This window comes from Vipera berus (genome assembly GCF_964194415.1).
Source record: "Vipera berus genome assembly, chromosome: 3".
Lineage (NCBI taxonomy): Eukaryota > Metazoa > Chordata > Lepidosauria > Squamata > Viperidae > Vipera > Vipera berus.
The window spans coordinates 188,400,671-188,426,108 of NC_138204.1; the positions used below are offsets into that span (position 1 = coordinate 188,400,671).

The 25,438-nt window shown below is 37.1% G+C and overlaps 1 protein-coding gene across 1 annotated transcript in view; it reads left to right on the top strand.

Annotated features, from left to right (window-relative positions):
* Positions 1-2,913: 2,913 nt before the first annotated feature.
* The window catches only part of CNBD1 (cyclic nucleotide binding domain containing 1), a gene marked incomplete at its 3' end in the record, with an annotated part of 131,406 nt that continues 108,881 nt past the window's right edge, over positions 2,914-25,438 (top strand). Inside the window, exons 1-2 of the mRNA XM_081323590.1 lie at positions 2,914-3,107; positions 7,262-7,420. Of these exons, the coding sequence (XP_081179716.1) occupies positions 3,034-3,107; positions 7,262-7,420 (233 nt within the window). The 5' untranslated portion in view covers positions 2,914-3,033. The remainder of the gene's footprint in view (positions 3,108-7,261; positions 7,421-25,438) is intronic.

Genomic DNA, 25,438 nt, shown 5'->3' on the forward strand with positions numbered 1-25,438 from the left:
GGCGGCAATGTGTGCCAACACATCTTAAACATTGTGGTTCATTCCACAACTGGTGAACTACTATACACACGTTGGCATGGTAGAAAACCTGATCTAGGTTACTTACACACATTTGGAGCCCCAGCATGGGTTCATATTCCAGCACAACTGAGGCGAAAGGGACAGCATAGAGCAAGACAATTGTTTTTTGTAGGCTATGACTCCAACCACAGGTCTTTTAGGTTTTGGAAACAAGGTACCACTACTGTGTATTGTAGTGCTAGTGCTAAGTTTCTAGAGCATGTAGGTTGGAACAAGCTAGAGCTGGAAAGTGTTGGTGTTGATCCTATTGTGTTTAATGACACCCCTGTTACTGTAAAAGGATGTAATGATAAACCTTCTGTAGCTGTGAAAGAGGATGTATCGATAGGGGAGGTAGAGGAAGCAGAAGAGGAGAGTCCAACACCAAGTCCTGTATTGCCTAGATGTTCGACACGCGATAGGCATCCACCTGATAGATACCAGGCTACTGTTGTATGTCAGGTGAATGTAGAACCGTCTAATTTTGAGGAGATTAAATTGTATCCCGAAAAAGAACAAAGAGCATGGAAGGGAGCAATGGATAAGGAGTTACAATCCTTGCAGGAGTTAGAAGTATATGGAAATGTTAGACTCCCACCAGGTGAGCATGTAATTGGTTGTAAGTGGGTCTATAAACTGAAGAAGGGTGTAGATGGGACTGTTACCCATAAGGCACGTTTAGTTTCTCAAGGGTTTGCTCAGTCAAACAAAGACTATGATGAAGTGTTTGCACCTAGTCTGAGGGCTACTACGTTGAGAGCAGCGTTAGTTTGGGCAGCTAGAAACCGGTATAAAATAAACCATGTAGACATAGAAACAGCATATTTGCATGCTCCCTTACATCACACTATCTACCTAACAAAACCACCAGGGATTAACAAAACTCAGAAGAATGATTGTTGGAAACTAAAAAAGAGTCTTTATGGCTTAAAACAATCAGGTTTTGAATGGAACAGGTGTATAGTAGACAAATTGGTTGAAATGGGCTTTGTTGGCAGTATCGCAGATCCATGTTTATTTCAGAAGGAGAAGGATGGTGTATTTTCTTTATTATTGCTATTCACTGATGACATAGCAATCATTACTAAGACTGATCAAGAAGCAATAAACATTGTTTCACGTTTAAAAAAGACATTCAGGATTAGGAATCTAGGAGAAATTAATCACTATTTACGTCTGGATGTTGTGAAGACTGATACAGGTTATAAGATTTCACAGGCTGGAAAGATAGGCCAATTGCTGAAGCGGTACAACATGGAGCTATGTAAGCCTGCAAAGACTCCAATGGCACAGGACTTTAAACACGCTAATACAGCAAGTCCTGCTTTTGACAAAACGGTGTTTCAATCTTTGATTGGTAGCCTTTCATATCTCAGTAATTGGTCAAGGCTGGATATTTCTTACAGTGTGAACCAATTAGCCAGATATAATGCTGAACCTACTGTTAGGCACTGGCAGGCAGCTAAGCGAATATTGAGATATCTAAAACAAACCATATATTACTCCTTATATTTGGAACCCAGTTGTGATTTAGTTCTAACTGCTTATGCAGATGTGAGTTTTGCTACTGATGCAACCACTTGAAAATCAACATCAGGTTTAGTGATTATGTTAGGTAGTTCACTCATAGGGTGGAAATCCATCAGGCAGAAACATATCAGTCTGTCCACTATGGAAGCTGAGTTTTCCTGTTTATCTGTTTTGTGTACTGAATTATTATTTTATAAACAAGTCTTAATTGACATGGGATTAACTGTAGAAAGTCCATTTCTCGTGTATGAAGATAACCAGTCTGCAATTAAGATGGCAACAAATGCAGCCATCAGAACACGGTCTAAGCATACTGATCTACGATACTTGAATGTTAGACAGTGTATAAAAGAGAAACTAATACGGTTAGAATACTGTGCAACCGACGTTAACATTGCAGATCATTTCACCAAAGTTCAGGGTGCTGTTAAGCACAAAGCTAGTTGTGAAGGTTATGGTTTACGATTATAAAAACAATATATTGTCCTACCCAAAGGGGAGAATGTTAGTCATATAATTATAGCCTAACTGGTTGGGTTGGCAATATATAAGCTATGATTGTAATGTATTGTATCCCTTTAAATGTGTAATGATTGGCCAACGCTGTGTTCTTTCAACGGCCATAAGAGGGAGCTAGAGACATAGCTTCTCTCTCTGTGTGTTAGTTACTCTGATACATTGCTTGCTGATTATTGTTGATTGTGGTTTTGCTACTGTTTGCTAAACCCGAAGAACTGTGTTTTTGACTTTTGGACTGGTAAGATGACTTTGTATTGGATAACTCTTGAACTGTTGATATCTTCTCTGTACCCGTGTATGACCTGGACTGTTTATTCTTGACTTGTGCTACTCCTAAAAGTAAAGTTTTTTCCTTTTTTACACACCTCAGTGTATCAGTGTGGTTGCTGTGCAAAACCTGACTACTCTCAGTACCACTTCTTCTGTGCATTCTCCTTGTTGGCTCAGGAGATATTCTGCACAAACCCTGTCAAAAACATTCTAGCTCAAAATGAACTCTATAAAATAATGTACACAAATAAATAAAAAATACATCTTGATTGAAATCTGGGATAGTTTTAAAGACACCTACCTATAATTGAGCTAGGATATGAAAAAAGGAAATAAAGAAATCATGGAAATTCTAGATTCTTCACAATGGTTTCTCAGAATTTAGAACTTCCAACTCAGTCCTATACCACTTTTGTTTACTATGCAAATAATTTAAAGTATTTCTCTAAGTGGTCAGTACTAGCTGAAAAATCAAGAATTGGTGGGTCATCTCATCCTAAGATTAACAGGCTGGGGAAGGCCGTCCAACTGAAACAATTCTGCAATTAGCAATAATATTTCCTAGAACATATCTGAAACACAGTCTTATTGCTTTTTTCATACTTCTTTTTCAGAGAGGATTTATGCTCCACTGAAGAAGCTCATCAAAAATTTATGAACGTTTATCCCAAGATCTTCATTAAAAAAAAGCCCATATTGCCAGGTATTCCTGAAAAAAGAACAATAGGGTAATTCATTTTTCTAAATCTGTATTTAATATAAAAAGGAATCAGGCAATGATATTAGGTCAGTTGTCACCAACATGTGCCTCAAAGCAACTGTCAGATATAAAGATTAGTAGCTAATGGTAAATTTATTTTCTGCTTGAGCAGAAACATCTGTTTGCTGTTTCAAAGTGCATTTTGTCCTACCTCTGAGAAAAGCATGTCCAATTCATAGTCCAATTTTGAGTCCAAATTTTACATAGCCATGTTTTTCTCCTCTATTTTTAAAAATGGAATCCATTAACATTGGAGACCATTCATGGTGTACTATCCATATAAATTAATTACATGTCACCATATTTTTTTCTTTCACAGGAGAAGAAAAAGATTGCCAAAACTCCCACAAAAACAAAACAAAACAAAAACCCAAATTACAATGCAAAGAGAGGAGCAATCTATAGTTTATGAATAAATGCTACAGTCCTACACTGCTGAGCAAACTTATCCTAGAAACTTTGTACGATTTAGAAAGTATAAAGTGATACATCCTATCTTACAAGTGTCTGTCCAAAGCTAGTTTTCTGTTCAAACTACATTTCCTTTTTTGCTTATAACTGCAGCAAAGATTCACAGCAATGGTAGGAAAGCTGTGAAAACACAAAGCTAGAACAAAGTACATTCTGGTGGCAGATATAGCAATAGCATCAGCACTTAGACTTATATACTGCTTCATAGTGCTTTACAGCCCTCTGTAAGCAGTTTACAGAGTCAGCATATTGCCCCCCAACAATCTGGGCCCTCATTTTACCCACCTCATAATTTTAGAAATATCAGTATGCACAGTGGTGGGATTCAAATATGTGGATAACTGATTCTCTGTGTGGATGCCACTTCTGGAAGTCCATTCTGGGCCTGGACAACAAAAAATTAGCTAGCGGTTCTGCTGAACTGGTGCGAACTGGCTGAATCCCACTCTAGGTATGCCCATTTTGTTTTAGGCTGGCTGTATTTCCCTAGTAGATCGTTTTATGTCCAGAAGTATATGCCTTGGAAAAGCTACTCAAAAATCTTCATGAGAATTTAATGCATTATTTACTATTGCTGTCATTATTTATTTATACATTTTTAATTTCATATTTCAGTGTCATACGTATCTTAAACTGAAGAATAGTGCTTGCATATTACTGAGACCTTTTCTTGTTTGGAGGCCACTCCACCCCCCACCCCCCATTATTTTTCCCATTGCATAATTGTGAGATACAGACGTGTTAGGCATTAAGCAGACTAACACATATTACAAGAAGGTATTTCCTAGTTAATTTGAATGAAGTGCATTATTATGCTCTGAAAGTGAGACATTTTGCTAAACAATATGTGGTATCTGTCTGAACATTCCTCCATTCATTTTGTTCCCTTGTCTTTCACACGCCTTTTCTATTCACACCATCTGTTGGGAATCCCTTAATTTTCACTGGTTAAGAAGCAATATAATAACTGAGACTAAAAGTTATTCATATGTGTCAATTCTTCTACAAGAAGAATTGTTTTATGTTGAAATTTTATTCATGTAGGCATTTTTTTTATTATTAGAAATCTTACACAGCAAAATGAAATGGACAGGAGACAGTCACAACAAGCTCAGGTCTAATAGTGTTCATTTCCCAGAGAGATAATTTTGATAGATTTGACAGCATAATTGTAGACTTTTTTTTACGCTTTTAGATCCTTGAGAAAAGCAGAGGAAGCTTATATAATTGCCCAAAAATATGCTGCTCAATATTATTTAGTAAACCTGAGATCCCTTGGAAGGAGATTATTGTGTAACAATACAAAATTTCCTTCAGGAGAATGTGTCATTTAAACTTTGATCTAACCCAATGTTTATAAAGACAAACTGTATATAATATTGTAAACTGTGTATAATATTGTACACAGAAAGTCAGTCTCTGCTTTATAAGGGCATTGAATAAAATATATTCTCAAATTCTACTTTGAAGTAGAAATAAAGCTTTTTCAGAATAATTTTGCTTACAAGTCAATTGAGAATAAATGCAAACAACTAATAAGAGTACGTACATTAATCGTAAAGCAATATGCTATAAAGGAGCAAGGCACATGTTTACAAGGATGAGTCAATCAATAAATTCAGTAATACATTTATAACAGTGATGTCTATTTATTTAATTGTTGCTAGATCCTTCCTTCCTTCCTTCCTTCCTTCCTTCCTTCCTTCCTTCCTTCCTTCCTTCCTTCCTTCCTTCCTTCCTTCCTTCCAAAAGTCAGCTAAAATAATATTGTTTTAATAATAGTTTCTAACTCCAACAAAGTTTGAATTTGTAATTCAAGTTTCAATCGCATTCTCATGAAATTTTATTTGCTTCCAGTTTTAAGATTTTTTGTTTTAAAAAAGCTCTTAGTTTTCTACTTATTTTTCTAGAATGGGGCATGCATGTACTTTGTTGCTTATGATCAGGTTTCTAGGGTAGTTTACCCCTTCTTGACAGCAATCACAAGGATGGAAACTGACAGTGGTGCTTACTGGCAGATTTGAGCTAGTTCATGGGAACTTTTTCTAAGTTACATTCCATCTTTTATTATTATGCACTAAGTTGAATGAATCATACAAATGTTGCAAAGCATAAAATTGAAGATGGGAGGTAGGAAGTGGTTATGGTAGCAGGAAAACACTGGGAAGATAGGTGAAGGAAGATTAGAAGTAGGAAAGATATAAGGAAGCTGGAAAAGAAATGAAAAGGAGAATAGACATAAGCCAGAGATAGGAGAATCAGCTGGCAGCTTATCATATGAATAACACCTCTGAAACCTGGAAAGAAGCATTTCAAATTATTCCAAAAGACTACCCCATAATTATCTCACCATAAATGTAGATGGGAAATTTCTCTTACGGTTTTTCAGAAGTCTGTTTTTACTTCAGAGTTGAATTAAAACTACTTTACTAAAAATGTGTAGTTCTTGTTTCCTTGATCTTCCCCAGTTATATGGAGCTTGATTAAAAACAACAGTTGCCTAACTGAAATAACAGCAATCCAAAACAAAGAGATGGGCAGATATTTTAGGACAGGAGCAAGTATTGACCTGCTGAAGAAAAACAAACAAACAAACTATGGTGATTTACGGCAGTCTCACTTCTATTCTAGTTTTTGTTTTGTCTTTCTTCTACCATCATATTTTTTTGAAAGCAAGGATCTTCTCATCTCACACAGCATTGCTAAACTTTTACTTAATATTATTTTGCCTTATATTATGCCAACCAATCAACTTATCGGGAGATGGGTGGCATAAAAAATTAATAAATAAAATACAATAAATAAAAAAATGCTATTCTTGAGTCCTGTAAAAAAATATTCATTTTAGGGATTACTACCATTTTTCCTTCTACCTTTACTGAGCAATTTTGCAAAAGCAAAAATAATCCAGTAGAAAATACTTTCCTTTCTTCCACTAGCAAGTCTTAAGAGAATAATGGGCTGATCGGGTTTCAAGTCGTAGAGGCAAATACTGTATCTAATGGACTAGAACAGGCCAAAGGCCTGCTGTTTCAAAAGTCTGTCTTCTCTTTTTAACAGGGATTAATCACGCAAGCCTAGGAAGTTAGAAGTGCATTTGATGTCCTCTTCTATTTCCTTTATTTAGCAAATTACGTTACACTTCTTTAAAACCCTATGATAATATTCAGTTATCAAAATTGGCAACTACTGGTTATAACTTTGTTTTAAATTATGAATGAAATTTCTTAGCAACCCATAATTTGTCACACATATCAGAGTTTGTGGTTTATGATTTATTTATTTATTTAATAGATGTACTATATAAAACTGCTGCCCATCTCACAAACATGACTCTGGTTAGCATACAATAACAGCCAGTTGGAACAATTAAATCAAGAGTTAACAACAATCAGACACAATTACAAATAAAAGCAGAATAAAAATAAAAATGTGGAGAGTGATCTTACAGACTCCTCCTTTCCTTGTGATTCCCCCAAGCCTATTGATTTTTTTTCCCCTAAATGCCAATGGGGTCAGGGTTAATCTCACCTTGGGGAAATGATGTTCCAAAGATGTTTTTTTTTAAATTGAATCTTATTTTATCCCCCGGAAGCTCAGGGATATGTATGCTTTAATAGTAGCATTCTCTTTCTCTCTTGTGGTCTGTAGGGTACATTCCTGTAATTTCTGCACCAATGCAGTAGCTGCTGAAGGTTTTCACAACATACATTTCTATTTGAATAAGATGAAAAGTCCCAATAGGTCGCAGCCCAGCTTTCCAAAATCACGGGAAAGTGTGCAAAAGTTAATAAAAATACTCAAGAAAATGTAAGTATCAAATTTATTCAGAGCTTTCTGTGACTTCTTTTGGTGGATATACAGAAACAACTATTTGTAAAAAATATATCCTGGGTTAGTATATAAACTTGCTATATAAACTTTATGAATTGGCTTTATGCTAATATCATAATTTTAAATGATTGTCCATAACATATGTAGTTAATTTATCTTTAATGATACCTGGCATTTTTGCAGTAGAGATCTTATGTCAGTGTTAATTAGCTAATATAAATAGTATATTACAGTGGTGGGATTCAAATATGTGAACAACTGGTTCTATGTGTGGATGCTGCTTCCAGAAGTCAATTCTCGGCCTGGGCAACAAAAAATGAGCTACTGGTTCTGCTGAACTGGTGCAAACTGGCTGAATTACACCACTGGCATATTAGCATACTAGCTATATCATTCTATATAAATGGTAAGATAACTGTATTCACACACTGCTATTGGATTATTCAAGGCCAGCTAATGCAAGCCATTATTGTAATGTTATATGATTTCTGTACTAGGATTGAATATTGTGATGTTAGATGCTTAAAAGTAGTTAATCTATATACTGTAAAAAGATCATAAAGCTTACGTGATTTTGCACATTTTTAATATATGCTTTATGACTAACTAGTCTAAGACATTTTACAAGGATGCCAAAAAAACCTGTGGCCTTTTATTGTAGAGCTTTCAATATCTCATTATTAATGGCATGTATTGTTAATAATCTTTTAATGTATAAAAGACATTTGGGTGACCTTGACCTAGTCACTTTCTCTCAGCCCTAAGAAGGAGGCAATGGCAAATTACTTCTGAAAAACTTGCCACGAACCTTGCACAGGCAGCGGGAGCACCACAAGTGACAGGTGGGTGCTGGCACACCACACGCAGGTGGCAGCATTGCCATGAATCTTGCACAGGCAGCGGCAGTGCCGCAAGAGTCAGGCATCAGGTGGGCCTCAGCACAAACCTCACACAGGCGTCAGCATCATTACGGGCCATGGCGTGAGCCTCACATGGGGCATTGTCGTGAGCCTCACACTGCTGGTAGCATCACTGGGAGCCTGGCAGTAGTGGTACCATGAACCTCACACAGGCGCCGGCATCGCTGAGAGCCTTGCTTGCATGCTCCCGGCCTGTTTGTGTGCATGTGTGGCCACATTCACATTTGCACATGAGTCTGTAAGGCACCTTCCCCTGCCTCTCCCACTGGGCCGCCAACCCTGAAAGGTGGGAGACCCCTGGTTTAAATGATCCAATGATTACTTATGCAAGCCATTATTGTGCAGTTGTATGCTTACCATATATTATTGAAAGTGATGGTTCAATATCCTCGCTTTAGAGTGGAACAACACTGAGAAATTTGACAAAGAAAATTGGGAAGGCATTCTATATTTTTCTTGTTGATAAGAACAGGAGCTTTTGTGTATTCCATGCCCCCTTTAGTGTTTTGTTTGCTATATTTGCTTATTTCTGTTCCTCTACTGACTGGGGAAATTCTGGAAGTTGAAGTCCACATATCTTAGAATTTAAGGTTGGAAAATGCTGATATAGGGAATAATATGAAATGGGAATACAGATATATAGTCCAAATGTGTCCTTTAATATGAAATGTAATTTTTCAAAAAACAACTACATTTTTAGCAAATGAAACTGGAGAAATAAGGAAGATCACTTGTGTATAAAGCTTTCGTTAAAATAAAAACCCAAAACAAAAGACATGAATGTTAAAATAGGATATCCTAAATGAAAAGCAGGCAGATATAGGAAGATGGAAGACAGGGAAAAATGCATATGATGGGAAGAATTATGTGATTATTCACAGGAATAAAACTGTAATAGATTGGATGGAATTGATGGAATTAAAATTAAAGTACACTAGTAGCAGCAACAGCAAAAAAACAACAACCCAAACCCCCAAAGTGCACTTGATCAAAATTTGGATGTTTGGCAATTGGGATGTATTTATGATGGTCTCAGTGTCCCAGGGTTATGTAATCACTCGTTGCAATCTTTTGACAAGCAAAATCAATGGGGAAGCCAGATTCATTTAATAACTGCAGTAATTTTCTTAACAAATGTGGCAAGAAAGATCATTAAATGGGGCAAAACTAACTTAACAATCATCTTGCTTAGCAATGGAAATTTTGGGTTGAACTGTGCTCATTGTTTAATTATCTTATCATCCATTTTATTAGCTAAATAAAATTTAAAAGTATTTTCCATGAATCAAAACCTAAGTGGACTGTAATAGGGGGCTTTCAGAAATAACTCTCCTTAGATTTAAAGAGAAGTCAGTCTGACTAACTACCACTAGATATTTTCTAAAGTCATATCCTTAGCAAGAGTTCCCAATCCGATGCTCTCCTGAGGTTTTGACTCTTGAAGTAGCAACAAATGTTCCTGGAACAGATTGAGCAAGATATGCATGGTCTTTACCTGTCAATGGATGAGAAAAAATAATCCTTTTAGGAAATTTATAACAATCTATTTTTGGGTTTGCAACAGCCTACTGTATGTTCTCTCTCTTTTGGTATATTGTAGCTAGTCACCTTATGATTCCTTGGGTGCTTCCGATTTGCCATGGGACTCCTATTCACTGTACCATTGCTTAATAGGATTATACTGTAGCCATTTTTGCTCTTCTTTATCATGATCACAGTTGGAAGTTGGTTCAAACTAATTTGTTTCATTAATTTGCTTTTCTTGCTGAACACTCTGAGGAGCTTCTGGAATAGAGGACACCTAATCAAGTCTATCTAATATAGTCTGTGTATTTGAGAAAGTACAGTAATTAAGGTTAAGTGGTGAAGTAACCAATTGAATAAGCAAGGCTAAATGTTACTTTTTCAAGGCCACCTTGCTTATCATGAAGTTTAGGACCGGGCAATGAAAGAATTAGAATAGACAAATATTGGATCTGGGATCATAGGATAAATTGGAATTGCTCATAATATGTTTGAATTGCGGTATTAATTGGCCATGAACTTTCCCAGACCTTTCGAAGATGTAGCTGGCAGGTAAGAATGGTCAGGTTCATCCTGAGTAAAGGATGTGTGAAACTCAAATGGATGAGAATTTTAAATTAGTTTCTTTATAGACATTTGCCAAAATTTTCAAATTTCATTATAAATTATTTCATTATAAAAGCTTTTTTCTTGCCCCCTCCTTTTCCTCCTTTAGAAAATTATTTATTAATATGAAATGAAATTCTTATTCTTTTATTTACTTAATCGTTGAATGCTGGCTGTCAAAAATTAGATACTGCCAAATGGAAGGGCAGTATTATTCCACTAGGAAGGACTAAAAATCTCCATTCCTCTCTTTCCCAAATTTCTTTGCTTTAAAAAAAATGCATTAGATATGTTAACTTTTTAAAAAATGTGTTTAGTGATACCAAGGCAGGAAATCATGTCAATAGTTGTTTGGTTTGATCTTGCCCCTCCTCAAAAGGAAACCAGAAAGAAAACAACTGGTAATGTATTTAGAGCAGACATGTCAAATTCGCGATGTCACGTGACATCGTGGAACGTATTGGGATGGTTTTGCCATTGCCGACAATGGGGTGGGCGCAGCTTCTGGATGAGGTGTCCGGCCCACGGGCCGGTAGTTTGACACCCCTGATTTAGAGGAAACAGTAAACAAGAAGTGTTGAAGCTACATGTTTTCCATCTGAGATATGAAATACAATTTTGCAGGATAGCATATATCCGTAAGGTGCACTATCTTAATTTCATTATTATTTCAGGAATGCAATTCTATAGAAAAACAGCAACCTCATGCACAATGTTGATCTTAGTTGGATCCACCGAAGGATTTGAATTAAAAATCTAAGCACAAGCTCAATATTAAAGCATTATCAACAAGAATACCATAATAGAAGTTTTGAGATGGGAGATAGCCATTCTCCCAGACCTATATTTTTATTTCTTTGCTGATTAGGGAGTTTTGTTGCTTTACTTTGTAACTAATCTAATGTGTTCTCATAGTGCCTTACAAAAATAGTGATTATGATTGTGAGAAACCATAGGATTAATCCCAAAGCAAAATATTAAACATTTTTTAAAAACATGATATATTAAAAACATGCCCCAACATTTCAGCTCTGCACTGGAGAAGTATGATTGCAAATTTAACTTGATGATTGTATAACTATATAACTACAAAATCTTGTAGGTCTCTTCAGCCAATCCTGTAGATCCTCCAAACCATGATCCCCACTGTTTATTGTACAACATCATAGGACAATAGCATAGAGTATTTAGCCTACTGGAGTGAGACATCTAAATTGATACACAAATTAGAGAGAAATAAAATGTTTGGAGGGTAGTCTGCCACTTAGACTTCCACCTACAAGGATTTGTAACCATGGCCTTCAGTTATTTTTAAAGGATGCTGTTCCCCTGCCTGTCTTGAAATTAAATGTCAACAATTGAGCAAAATGTTTTCAGCTATTCTTTACCTTCCATTGGATATTTTACTTCAGGGCAACTCATTTCAGAGAGAATTGGCAGCCAAGAGTTAGAATGTGGCCCTGGGTGAAGAACATAAACAAAACTTTTCATTTCAGGACATACCACTGATTTATTTTTAATTTGTGCATATAAAATTGATTGCAAAGAGAACCACAATTATTGAATGACATACCTTTAATGTATAGGATGAAAAAAAGACATGCCTTCTAAAAATTATTTGTTAGGCAAAGCAATAGTTTAAGCATTTATTTTGTAATCAAAACAAGAGAGGTTTAAACTTCAGAAAGAGCCCTTTGTACTTTATTCCCACAATACTAATAATTTGTAATCCATTATTCTGTAATGATTACTCCTTTGAATTGTACTATATTTAATTGATTGAACCGTCAATATATTTCTCTTTATTCTGAGGGACAAGTGAGAGTTGTAACCAATCATCAAAATCCAGAAGCAAAGGAAGAGCGGTGCAATTACAATAATCACTTCCTTAAATTTAAAAAACTTTGTGGGCCCCTTGTGTGCATGCACTCTAGATTTTTATGTTATTAATATTTGGGCACATTTCAATATGCATCGTGTCTCCCTTATTGCTGTTAATAATTATTGAATGAAACCATAATCTATCGCATATGTCATCCTAAAGAATGGCCAGATAAATGTTTCAGGGGAACATTTTAAATAAGAACTACAGATAACTGTCCACTTGATTTTTATTGTTCTCTGTGTCTGTGAATTTCTCCAAAATATCTTAAACATGCTACAATAGCTTAAAAGCAGAACGTATCGATCATGGTAATGTGGGTGACAGCACCTACCTAGTCTTCTTTGGACTCAGAACCTAAGCAGTGCTAGTTCTGCCTACTATTTGGAAGAGAGACCTTCAGGAATGTTGAGAAGACATCCTGAAAGAAGGAAATATCAGTTCTTTTTTACTGCCAGAAAAAAACTACTTATTTCCACAAAGTCATCAACAATGATATCCACTGTTTATTGTACAATATAATTAGCCACTGGTATAGGGGATGTCTGACTATTTATCAGAGTGAGATATCTGTATACTGTAGATGCGTAGAATGGAGAAAAATAAGTAAATGGAACTGGAAGTTGGAACAAGATAACAAGAAATGTTATCTTTAGATACATATGTAGTATAAATGGACCTTGGAGACTATACTGAAATCTCCTCCTCCTTAGAACACTTCCACATCAAAGATAATGAAGAAGTCTATCCACACTGTACCGCTTTCAATGAATAATCACATCTACCAATATGTGGTGGATGTAGTCTGGATTCCCAGGAGAGAGAGCTGCTTCCCAGAGGGCAAAGATGCAATAGAGCTTGGAAAGGCAGAAAGAGGGTTAAAATGGCTCTTCCATAGCTATTCTTAGAGTATATCTGTACCTATGCAAATAGTTGCTTTAGGTTATCTATAGGTGAAGAACAATAAAGAAAACTACTATTAAATAATTCCATATGTTGTTGGTTCTTGGGGCCTTATACAATAAAGCCAATTGCAAATCAACGACTCTGGAATTCTCAAATAATATATATATATATATTATATATATATATATATATATATATATATATATATATATATATATATATATATATATATATATATATATATATATATATATATATATATATATATATATATATATATATATATATATAATATATAATAATATATATATAAAACCCTATGGACAGTACCAAAAGGCAAAACAATATGACGCTGGAAGATGAGCCCCTCAGGTCGGAAGGCGTCCAATATGCTACTGGGGAAGAGCAGAGGGCTAGTACTAGTAGCGCCAGAAAGAATGAAGCGACTGGGCCAAAGCCGAAAGGACGCTCAGCTGTGGATGTGTCTGGTGGTGAAAGGAAAGTCCGATGCTGTAAAGATTTTTTCTCCATAGGAACCTGGAATGTAAGATCCATGAATCAAGGAAAGCTGGACGTGGTCAAACAAGAGATGACAAGACTGAACATCGACATCTTAGGTATCAGCGAACTAAAATGGACAGGAATGGGTGAATTTAATTCAGATGACCATCAGGTATACTACTGCGGGCAAGAATCCCTCAGAAGAAATGGAGTAGCCTTCATAGTCAATAAAAGAGTAGGAAAAGCAATACTGGGATACAATCCTCAAAATGACAGAATGATCTCAGTTCGAATCCAAGGCAAACCATTCAATATCACAGTAGTCCAAGTCTATGCCCCAACCACCAGTGCTGAAGAGGATGAAATTGACCGGTTCTATGAAGCCCTACAGCACCTTATAGAACTAACACCAAAAAATGATGTCCTTATCATCATGGGGGATTGGAATGCTAAAGTAGGAAGCCAAAAGATAACCGGAATAACAGGCAAGTTTGGCCTTGGAGTACAAAATGAAGCAGGGCACAGGCTGATAGAATTTTGTCAAGAGAATACGATGGTCATAGCAAACACTCTTTTCCAACAACCCAAGAGACGGCTCTACACATGGACATCACCAGACGGTCATCACAGAAATCAGATTGACTATATGCTCTGCAGCCAAAGATGGAGAAGCTCTATACAGTCAGTAAAAACAAGACCAGGAGCTGACTGTGGCTCAGATCATGAGCTTCTCCTTGCAAAGTTTAAGCTTAAACTGAAGAAAGTAGGGAAAAGCACTAGGCCACTCAGGTATGAATTAAATCATATCCCTGTTGAATATACAGTAGAGGTGACAAATAGATTTAAGGAATTAGATCTGATAGACAGAGTGCCTGAAGAACTATGGACAGAGGTTCGCGACATTGTACAACAGGTAGCAACCAAAACCATCCCAAAGAAAAAGAAATGCAAGAAAGCAAAATGGCTGTCTGAGGAAGCTTTGCAAATAGCTAAGGAAAGGAGGGAAGCGAAAGGCAAGGGAGAAAAACATAGATATGCCCAATTGAATGCAGAATTCCAGAGAATAGCTAGAAGAGATAAGAATGCCTTCTTAAATGAACAGTGCAAAGAAATAGAAGAAAACAATAGAATAGGGAGGACCAGAGATCTTTTCAAGAAAATTGGAGAGATGAAGGGAACGTTTAATGCAAAAATGGGCATGATAAAGGACCAAAATGGCAGGGACCTAACAGAGGGAAGAGATTAAGAAGAGGTGGCAAAATTACACAGAAGAACTATACAAGAATGAGCTTAATGTCCCTGATAATCACAATGAGGTGGTCACTGACCTCGAGCCAGACATCCTAGAATGTGAAGTGAAGTGGGCCTTAGAAAAGCTGAGCAACAACAAAGCTAGTGGAGGTGACAGTATTCCAGCTGAGCTATTCAAAATCTTAAAAGACAGTGCAGTAAAAGTGCTACACTCAATTTGCCAGCAAATTTGGAAAACTCAACAGTGGCCACAGGATTGGAAAAGATCAGTTTACATTCCAATTCCAAAGAAAGGCAGTGCCAAAGAATGTTCAAACTATCGCACCATTGCACTCATTTCTCATGCTAGTAAAGTCATGCTTAAAATCCTACAAGCTAGACTTCAGCAGTATGTGGATTGAGAACTACCAGAAGTACAGGCAGGATTTCGAAGAGGCAGAGGAACTAGAGATCAAATTGCCAACATACGCTGGATCATGGAGAAAGCTAGGGAGTTCCAGAAAAACATCTACTTCTGCTTCATTGACTATGCTAAAGCCTTTGATTGTGTGGATCATAACAAACTGTGGCAAGTTCTTAAAGAGATGGGAGTACCAGACCATCTTATTTGTCTCTTGAGAAACCTATATGCGGGTCAAGAAGCAACAGTGAGAACTGGACATGGAACCACTGATTGGTTCAAAATTGGGAAAGGAGTCCGGCAAGGCTGTATACTGTCGCCCTGCCTATTTAACTTATATGCAGAGCACATCATGAGAAAGGCAGGGCTAGATGAATCAAAAGTTGGAATTAAGATTGCCGGAAGAAATATCAACAACCTAAGATACGCAGATGATACCACTCTAATGGCAGAAAGTGAAGAAGAACTAAAGAGCCTCTTGTTGCGGGTGAAGAAGGAGAGTGCAAAACTTGGGTTGAAACTTAACATTAAGAAAACCAAGATCATGGCATCTGGCCCTCTCAATTCCTGGCAAATAGATGGGGAAGAAATGGAGGTAGTGACAGATTTTATTTTCCTGGGCTCCAAGATCACTGCAGATGGGGACTGTAGCCAAGAAATTAAAAGACGCTTGCTCCTTGGGAGGAAAGCCATGGCAAATCTAGACAGCACACTAAAAAGCAGAGACATCACCCTTTCAACAAAAGTGCGTATAGTCAAGGCTATGGTCTTCCCAGTTGCAATGTATGGCAGTGAAAGTTGGACCATAAGAAAGGCTGAGCGCAAAAGAATTGAGGCCTTTGAACTCTGGTGCTGGAGAAGACTCCTGCGAGTCCCTTGGACTGCAAGGCGATCAAACCGGTCAGTCCTAGAGGAGATCAATCCTGACTGCTCTTTAGAAGGCCAGATCCTGAAGCTAAAACTCAAATACTTTGGCCACCTAATGAGAAGGAAGGACTCACTGGAGAAAAGCCTAATGCTGGGAAAGATCGAGGGCAATAGAAGAAGGGGACGACAGAGAATGAGGTGGCTGGATGGAGTCACTGAAGCAGTAGGCGTGAGCTTAAATGGACTCCAGAAGATGGTAGACGACAGAAAGGCCTGGAGGAATGTTGTCCATAGGGTCGCGATGGGTCGGACACGACTTCGCAGCTAACAACACAACAACAACAATATATATATATATATATATATATATATATATATATATATATATATATATATATATATATATATATATATATATATATATATATATATATATATATATATATATATATATATATATATATATATAATATTTATATATATATATATATATATATATATATATATATATATATATATATATATATATATATATAAATAAAAATCCCACATGCTGATTGGTAGAATTACCACAGAAATGAGACCCTTCTCTGAAAATTTCAAGCATTTCTATAAAATGATTGTTGTGGAGTTTATGGTTGTGCAGCACTGCTTCATAATTGTGAATGGATGATACAGTGCCATTGCTGATTTTATTTTCACATGCTTTCCTTCAATCTGATTATTATAATTGCAGATAATGCAAACTGCCATGCAGCAGGTATACATGAGCTATATTCAGCTCATGCATGATGATGAGTTGACTGAACACGTTGTTTTCCCCATATTATATTTGAATGCGGTCTGGATTTTAATGGCATCTGTTGGCCCAGAGTCTCAGACTAGTTAATTTATAGAAGCATGCAGACATACACACACAATAACATGCAAATGATCACTCATCAGCATATTGAGAACCAGTTTGGTCTAATGATTAAGGCATCAGACTAGAAACAGGGAGATTGTGAATTCTATTCCCCCCCAGTCATCCTGTCTTAGCCCAACTCATCTCACAAGGGTTGCTGTTGTGGGGAAAATAGGAGGAGGAAAGAGTATTATATGTGTTCAGCCACCTTGAACAATAATCAATAAAGGTGGGATATAATAAACAAACAAATAAACAAACAAGCTGAGCATAAGGAGGAAATAAAAAGAGTCTGTTGATTTTCCTAGTTTCTCATTAATTTTCAAAAGTTAGATGCAAAAGGTGGGTTAAAAGATATTTAGAAAGACAATTAAATGAAAGGAATATACTTGAATCCTAGTGGGAGGGGGTTGCTTTATGGAATTGCAGCCCAATACTGAGTACTGGCTTGTGTCCATGTTGCTACAGGGTATTTCACATCAAACAATGAAACACACTTCTCTCCCTTTGTCTCTTTTTATGTTAGACAGCAACAATAATTTTGTCAATGTACTTGGCTCCATTATAGCTGAGATAAGTATTCTTCCTTTTATTTCTATGTGTTTGAGTTTGAATCAACCCTGATAATCAGTAATGCCCAGGACTAACCCCGGTAATCAGCAGAGTGATGACTTATATTATATTATATTATATTATATTATATTATATTATATTATATTATATTATATTATATTATATTATTATATTATATTATATTATATTATATTATATTATATTATATTATATTATATTATATTATATTATATTATATTATATTATATTATATTATATTATATTATATTATTATATTATATTATATCATATCATATCATATCATATCATATCATATCATATCATATCATATCATATTATTATATTATATTATATTATATTATATCATATATCATGTCATATCATATTTATATTTATATTTATATTTATATTTATATTTATATTTATATTTATATTTATATTTATATTTATATTTATATTTATATTTATATTTATATTTATATTTATATTTATATTTATATTATTTATATTTATATTTATATTTATATTTATATTAAGTGGTAGGATTCAAATATGTGAGCAATCAGTTCTGTGTGTGGATGCCACTTCCGGAAGTCCATTCTGGGCCTGGGCAACAAAAAATTAGCTACCGGTTCTGCCGAAGTGGTGCAAACTGGCTGAATCCCATAACTGATTATGTTGTTTTGTTATCTTATGTTATCTACTTTATATTTTTGATTTCCTTTTTTTGGAATACGCAGTGCTATTGTTACAGTGTTAGATCTAAGAACATAGATGAAGTTCAAAGAAACTGCCTATACCAGGTCAACTGTTTCCATTCAGCTCTTGGCAAAATAACAGAGATAGCATGTCAAAAGAGTGCATTGGTTGAATTCAGATGAGGCTCTTTTAAACCTATCAACTCCTTATGCTGCCTGGGAATTCTGGGAGTTGAAATCCACGCATCTTAAAGTTGCCAAAATTGAGAAACACTGGACTAGTCAGAAAGCCCCTATGACACTATAGATAGGAAACAAGGCCAACAGCACTTGACACTGTTAACATATTGATACCCGAGGCTTCCAATGAATTTGGCATGTCCAATATGCAAATCTAAGTAGTTTTAATCAATTTAATGACAAGTCTACATAATGAATTGATGAACATCTCTTTAAATGACCAACAGACCTAATTATCATAATCCACTGAACTGGAATAGAAACATTCAAAAAGATTTATAGTTGAACTGAAGGATGATTGTGGATCTTTATGTTTAGTATGATCGTGAAGATCTGAATTGTTTTTTTAAAAGGCATTTATTAATCCTAAGCAAAAAAAACCACCATTGAAATCTAATAGGATTCAGATAAAAGAGAAGGAGGGACATAACTAAGGCAGAATACCAACATATATTCTGAATCTGCAAAGATGAAATCAGGAAAGCTAAGGCTCAAAATGAACTAAGGCTTGCAACAAATGTCAATAATAATTATAAAAAAAGTTTCTTTCAACATGTAAAACCAAGAAAAAAGTCAAGGGAATAATCGGTCCATTCATGGGAGAAGATGGCAAGGAGGTGACTGTCTGCGACAAATTTCCTGACAGTAAGAACAATTAATCAGTGGAATGGGTTGCCTTCAGAAGTTGTGGTGCTCCACCACTGGAAGTTGGACAGCTATTTGTCTGAAATAATACAGAAGAGATTGGATAGCAATTTGATACAGGGTCTCCTGCTTGAGCAGGGGGTTGGACTAGAACAGGGGTTCCCAAACTGTGGGCCATGGCCCACTACTGGGCCATAGCCTATTGGCCCCTGGGCTGTGTGAGTGGCTGACTGGTGGGCACATGTGCATGTGTGTGCACAGCCCCACTCATGCGAGCGTTGGCATGAGCATCACAGGTGTTTGCGGCCCCACTCATGCAAGCATCATGGGCATTTGTGGTCTCACTCACATAAGCATCATAAATGTTTGTGACCTCACTCATGCTCACGGGCCCACTTGTGTGAGCAACAGGTATTCGTGCATGTGCACATGCACACACATTCACCCCCCAAAAAACCATGCCTTCTTTCCTTCCTTCCCCCACTCTGGGCCACCAACTCTGAAAGGTTGGGGAACTCTGGACTAGAAGACCTCCTTCCAACTCTGTTGTTCTGTTTTTTCAGAAGACACCCCAACCATTCTCAGCCTGTTACCAGCTGGTAATCACTCTGTACTTCTGTACATCTTGGCTGAGTCTCCTGATACTGTGGCCTATTTGATAGGCTTCTCTTACTGAACTCCTATCCCAAAGAGACCACAAATTGTCAGTTTTAGTAACCTCACTGTTGCCTGCTTACAGCCATAGGAACTCCTCTTAGGCTTTGTTCACTGCAGTGCTTCTGAGCTCCCATAACAAGTCACTGAACTTTTCCTGACCTGCTGATTGATTCCCATTGAATTCTACCTATCTTCCCCATGGGTTTTTCTCTACCTTCTACAATGGTTATAGCTTGAAACATACAGCTGAGGTTTTTCCTTTTGGCTTTAGCTGGTACAGCTTCCCGCTCTATAGATAAAAGAGGGGAAAAAAGCCTTTAGGATTTCTTGATTAAAAAAACAGCAACACCTGTCAGTCTAGTGAGCTTCAAACTGCAAGTGCAACTCTCCCACAATCTCATGGTTATGCTTATACCATCCAAAGCTAGGCTATAAATTCCTGTGTTCTGCCACACAGCAACATCAGCACAAGCAGTTGGAGCTATGCTGAAACCAGAGGGGAGGGAGGGAGGGAGAGTGAGGCGCTTCTTTTCATGCTGATGTATCCCCCTTTTTTCCTCAAGATGCTCAGCTTCAAAACCCGGTTTATTTCAGTCCATTTCACTCTTAAATCCTAGTACTAAAGGCTAGGATTAAAGAGGCTTTCTCCAGCCTGATGCTCTGCAGATGCATGGGAATTATGTGAGTTAAAAAGCAGTCGGTTGAGGAACTTTGGATTACTGTGACCAATTAAGATAAGAAGTTACTGAAAAGAAATTGGTGTCTCCTGACTTCCTTACTGTTTTTTCTGATATTGGGTATTAAAGCAAAAAAAGTATGATGAATATCATCAAACTCTTTGTTTCCCCCCTGCTTTTTCATTGGAAGTTGCTTGCAGGTGCAAAGAAACTCAGAGTGGATAAAAATGTGCTGCTCCAGTCATAAATTTCCAGCTGTAGCCAGTTGTAACCTGAAAGCTAAAATCCGATAGAAATCTTCACACACCTGGTTTTTAAATGGAATATTATTTTTAAAAAATCAGATTTATTAGCCATCACATCAATGTTACAAGTCAAATATAATATATAGCAGTAGTAAAAAGATTGCCATCAATTTAAAAAAACAAATACTTTGAGGCTATTATTTAAAGCATTTTCTTGGTTTCCATCTATTGCTTTCTATCTCTTTTTAAATACTAGAATATATAAGAGGTATAAAAGTGTTGCTTCTCAACATAAACATTATTGGACTGAAGGCTAAAACATATAAGGAATGGTTGCTGGAATTGGGCATGTCTAGTTTAATGAAGAGAAGGACTAGGGGTGACATGATAGCAGTATTCCAATATCTCAGGGTTTGTCACAAAGAAGAGAGAGTCACAAAGAAAAGAGAGTCAAGCTATTCTCCAAAGCACCTGAAGACAAGACAAGAAGCAATGGATGGAAACTAATCAAGGAGAGAAGCAACCTAGAACTAAGGAGAAATTTCCTGACAGAACAATTAATTAGTGGAACAACCTGCCTCCAGAAGCTGTGAATGCTCCAACACTGGAAGTTTTAAAGAAGAGACTGGCCAGCCATTTGCCTGAAATGGTATAGGATTTCCTGCCTGAGCAGGAGGTTGGACTAGATGACCTCTAAGGTCCCTTCCATCATCATCATCATCATCATCATCATCATCATCAACAACAACAACAACAACAACAACAACAATAATAATGTTAGCATACAGAATCTTTAGTCTTAAGCATGGGGGTTACACCCGGAATCCATTTCAGTAGATCAAAATTCTTGCTACTCTTTCAGTGGCACATGCAGACAATGGATTAGAGCAGGGTGTCAAACTGCTGGCCCGCAGGCCGGATATGTCACACTAAAACTGCACCTACCCCATTGCCAGCAATGGGAAAAAAGTTGTGATACATCATGACACGTCACGTGACATCGGGAGTTTGACACCTGTGGATTAGAGAAAATAGCAAGGAGCATAAAGAATGCTTGAGAAACCCAATAAAGAATGTTATTCAGTTCTCTGTAACTTATTTTATTTATAACATTGATGATTCCACTTTCCATGGTTGGAAGTAATCAAAAGTGTCCATTTATGACTTCCAGTTTTGTGCCATAGTGCATGGCCAAGGGATTGTGGAGCTCTTCACCCCAAGGCTGATTTCTAAACTCATCCTGGAGAGCAATGAAGGAGGGCCCCCCTGTAGATCACGGAAAGATGGTGGCCGATCTGTTTGATCTAGGAGAAGCCCTCCAACCCAACAGGAGAAAGGCTAGCTGCAGGCCAGTGACTAGCCCAAGCTACCAACAGTTGAAGTCCAAAAGCACTAACTAGAACAACTGTGAACAGTATGCTTAGAACTGGGTGAGAATATTGATCTTCTCTCTCTATTTTGTAACTGATTTTCTGGAAAAGATCCACAAGAAGCAAAAAATCCTCTGAAAGTGAGAAGGGAAGGGACCACACACCCCCTTCCATAGATGGAAGTGACAACTTAGCTTCAATACATGACATCAATAACTGAATCCTACTGTGATCTGATTGGCTCATTGCCAAAACAAGATGACACCTGATTGGAGTCTCTAAACATTCATGCTCATTGGCTACAATCAGATGAAGGAAAACTACCTGATATCAACCTAAGCAAATTGTGCTTCATTTTTCTGGTTATTTGGCTATAACTTTTCATAGAATACAGTACAGATAATTGAACAAACTTTGTTGCATTACATTCTTGATTAAATTATCTTTCCATTGATATATAATTTTTTGGTGCTACTCCAAAAAAAGTGGTGTTATTAGCTATCACACCTCAAAAATACACTTTTCCCAAAAGGTTTCCACAATTTTGGCCACTACTGTATGTTGAAATGAACTTAATAATACTACAGTCTAGATAAATCTGAAAATCATGAAAACTGTTAAGAGTACTGGAAGAGTACTGATGAAATTACAAAATAACTTTTTGCTTTAAAAGTTGGAAAATGAATGGCTACTGATATCTAGTGGAGGATTAGAGCATAGAAAAAACAGCTGCATGGACTCAGAAATTGACAAGATGCCCAGAAATAAAGAACAACTTGTTCCTTTGAACCCTAGTGGCTTCTCGCCAAATAGAGAACAGCTGGGAAGAGGAAAGAACACACTGGGCTACCTACTACAGAATGAGAACTATATTTGTTTTAAAAACTGCTGACCTTCTGGGATTATAAATACTTAAGAATTGTTTGCAGAGAAAGAAAAAATTGACTTTTGGCTAATCTTCTATGGGGGAATTTACTGGAAAGCTCCTAGATGTTTAAACATTCTGGACTCTAAATCTGACTGGTGATAATTGTAAGACCCCTGAATAGAAGAACTATTATAAAATACTGCTTTTAATGGTGCTTTGATAATTGGAAATGCATTAGATTATAAAAACCATATATAAAGATAAGAACTATATAAGATTTGGTTGCTTGGACTTTAAGATTGGCTGGTTTAATAAAGGCTAATTACAGAGACTGGTACTGGTGAAAGACTATCTGAAGGGGAGAGACAAAATGGATGTTACATACCTATCAAAAAGTGGCAGTAAACCACACCTAATATCTCCTTCTGAAGGCCTAGTCTGGAACATCAAAGATCTGCAGGAGCAATATGTCAAGACAAGGCAAATATTTTCCAGGAGGAAATGTATGCAATGCTGTGACAGATTCAAATAACAATGGTTTCAAATCATGATGAGATTAAAAACAACTTTGACAATATAAATGAACACATCTTTACCTTAAACCTACAATTAAAAAACTCTCAGAAATGATGATAAAGAATGAACAAACCAACCAGATAACAGAATACAAACTAGAGGACAAGGACCCAAAGAGGGAAGCTACAAATGAAGAGAACTACAATCTAATAGAAACAAAAGAAAACTTGCAAAATTTTCCTACAACAATGTAGGAAACAATAAAACTTTTTCTCTCCACCCCGAACCAACCCAGTGATGCACTCGACGTGATGTCCTGTTGCCTGGAAGCGGTCCGGGTTTGGATGGGGAGAAACAGGCTTCGTCTCAATCCTGCCAAGACTGAGTGGCTGTACATACCAGCATCTCGGATAAACCAGGTTGTTCCACCACTAATGATGGGGGGTGAGGTGTTACCCCCCGTCGATAGGGCTCGCACCTTGGGCGTCCTCTTGGATTCACGGCTCAATTTTGAAGACCATATAGGAGCCGTGACCAGGGGGGCTTTTGCCCAGCTTCGTCTGGTGCGCCAGTTGTGGCCCTATCTGGACCGAGATGCCCTACGCACAGTCACCCATGCGCTCGTGACCTCCTGGCTAGACTACTGCAACGCTCTCTACATGGGGCTGCCCTTGAGGACCACTCGGAGGCTTCAACTGGTGCAGAATGCAGCTGCGTGAGTTGTTATGGGAGTTTCCCGATACTCCCGTTTAACACCTCTTCTCCGTGAGCTGCATTGGCTTCTGGTTGCCCTCCGGGTGAAATTCAAGGTGCTGGTAATGACCTATAAAGCTCTCAATGGCTTGGGTCCGGATTATCTAAGGGAACACCTGCTGCCGGCATCAACTTCCCATCGTCCCGTGCGCTCCCACAGGGAGGGCCTTCTTAGGGTACCGCCGGTCAAGGAATGCCGGCGGATTATCCCCAGGGGAAGGGCGTTCTCTGTGGGTGCACCGGCCCTTTGGAACCATCTTCCCACGGAGCTTAGGACTGCCCCCGACCTTCGCTCATTTCGCAGGGATTTGAAAACTTGGCTTTTTGAGCTGTCTGGCCCAGACTGAGGGGTTTTAATTATTTATTAATGGGGTTTTAGTTTAAATTCAGGGACTTAATTTAATTTTAGTTTTAATCGATTTTAACTTTGTATGTATGTATTTTTAATTTTTCCCCCTGTAAACCACCCTGAGTCCTACGGGAATAGGGCGGTATACAAGTTTAAATAATAAATAAATAAATAAATAATTATTTAATAAATGTCCCAAGAATTACAACATGGCAACAGGATTTGGATTCTGCAGCTGTATCCAAGATGTTCCAGGGCTGCGTGGGAAAAAATGATTGTTCTCCCCATTCTGCCTGACCTACATACCTCCCAAGGCTCTCCACCAGAATATGTCATTCATTTAGATATGTATTCCACTTATATAATCCTGTTCCAATCTTTATAGACTCTAAAAAAATGGATTATATGTGTGCCTATGATACTTGAGGAACCGCATATCTCCCATATCTACCTGGCTGATGTGATCATGGGAGAAGGAGGTTCCTATAATCTGGACACCTGTTCTTTATCTTACAATAGCTATCTTTGTTAAATAATTTTAAATAGTTGTAGAAGAAAAGCCAATGTTATCAATATAAATAGTTATATATTTCATTTGAAATAGAATGGAACTGTCTAATTACTTTGATTGTTATTTATCAC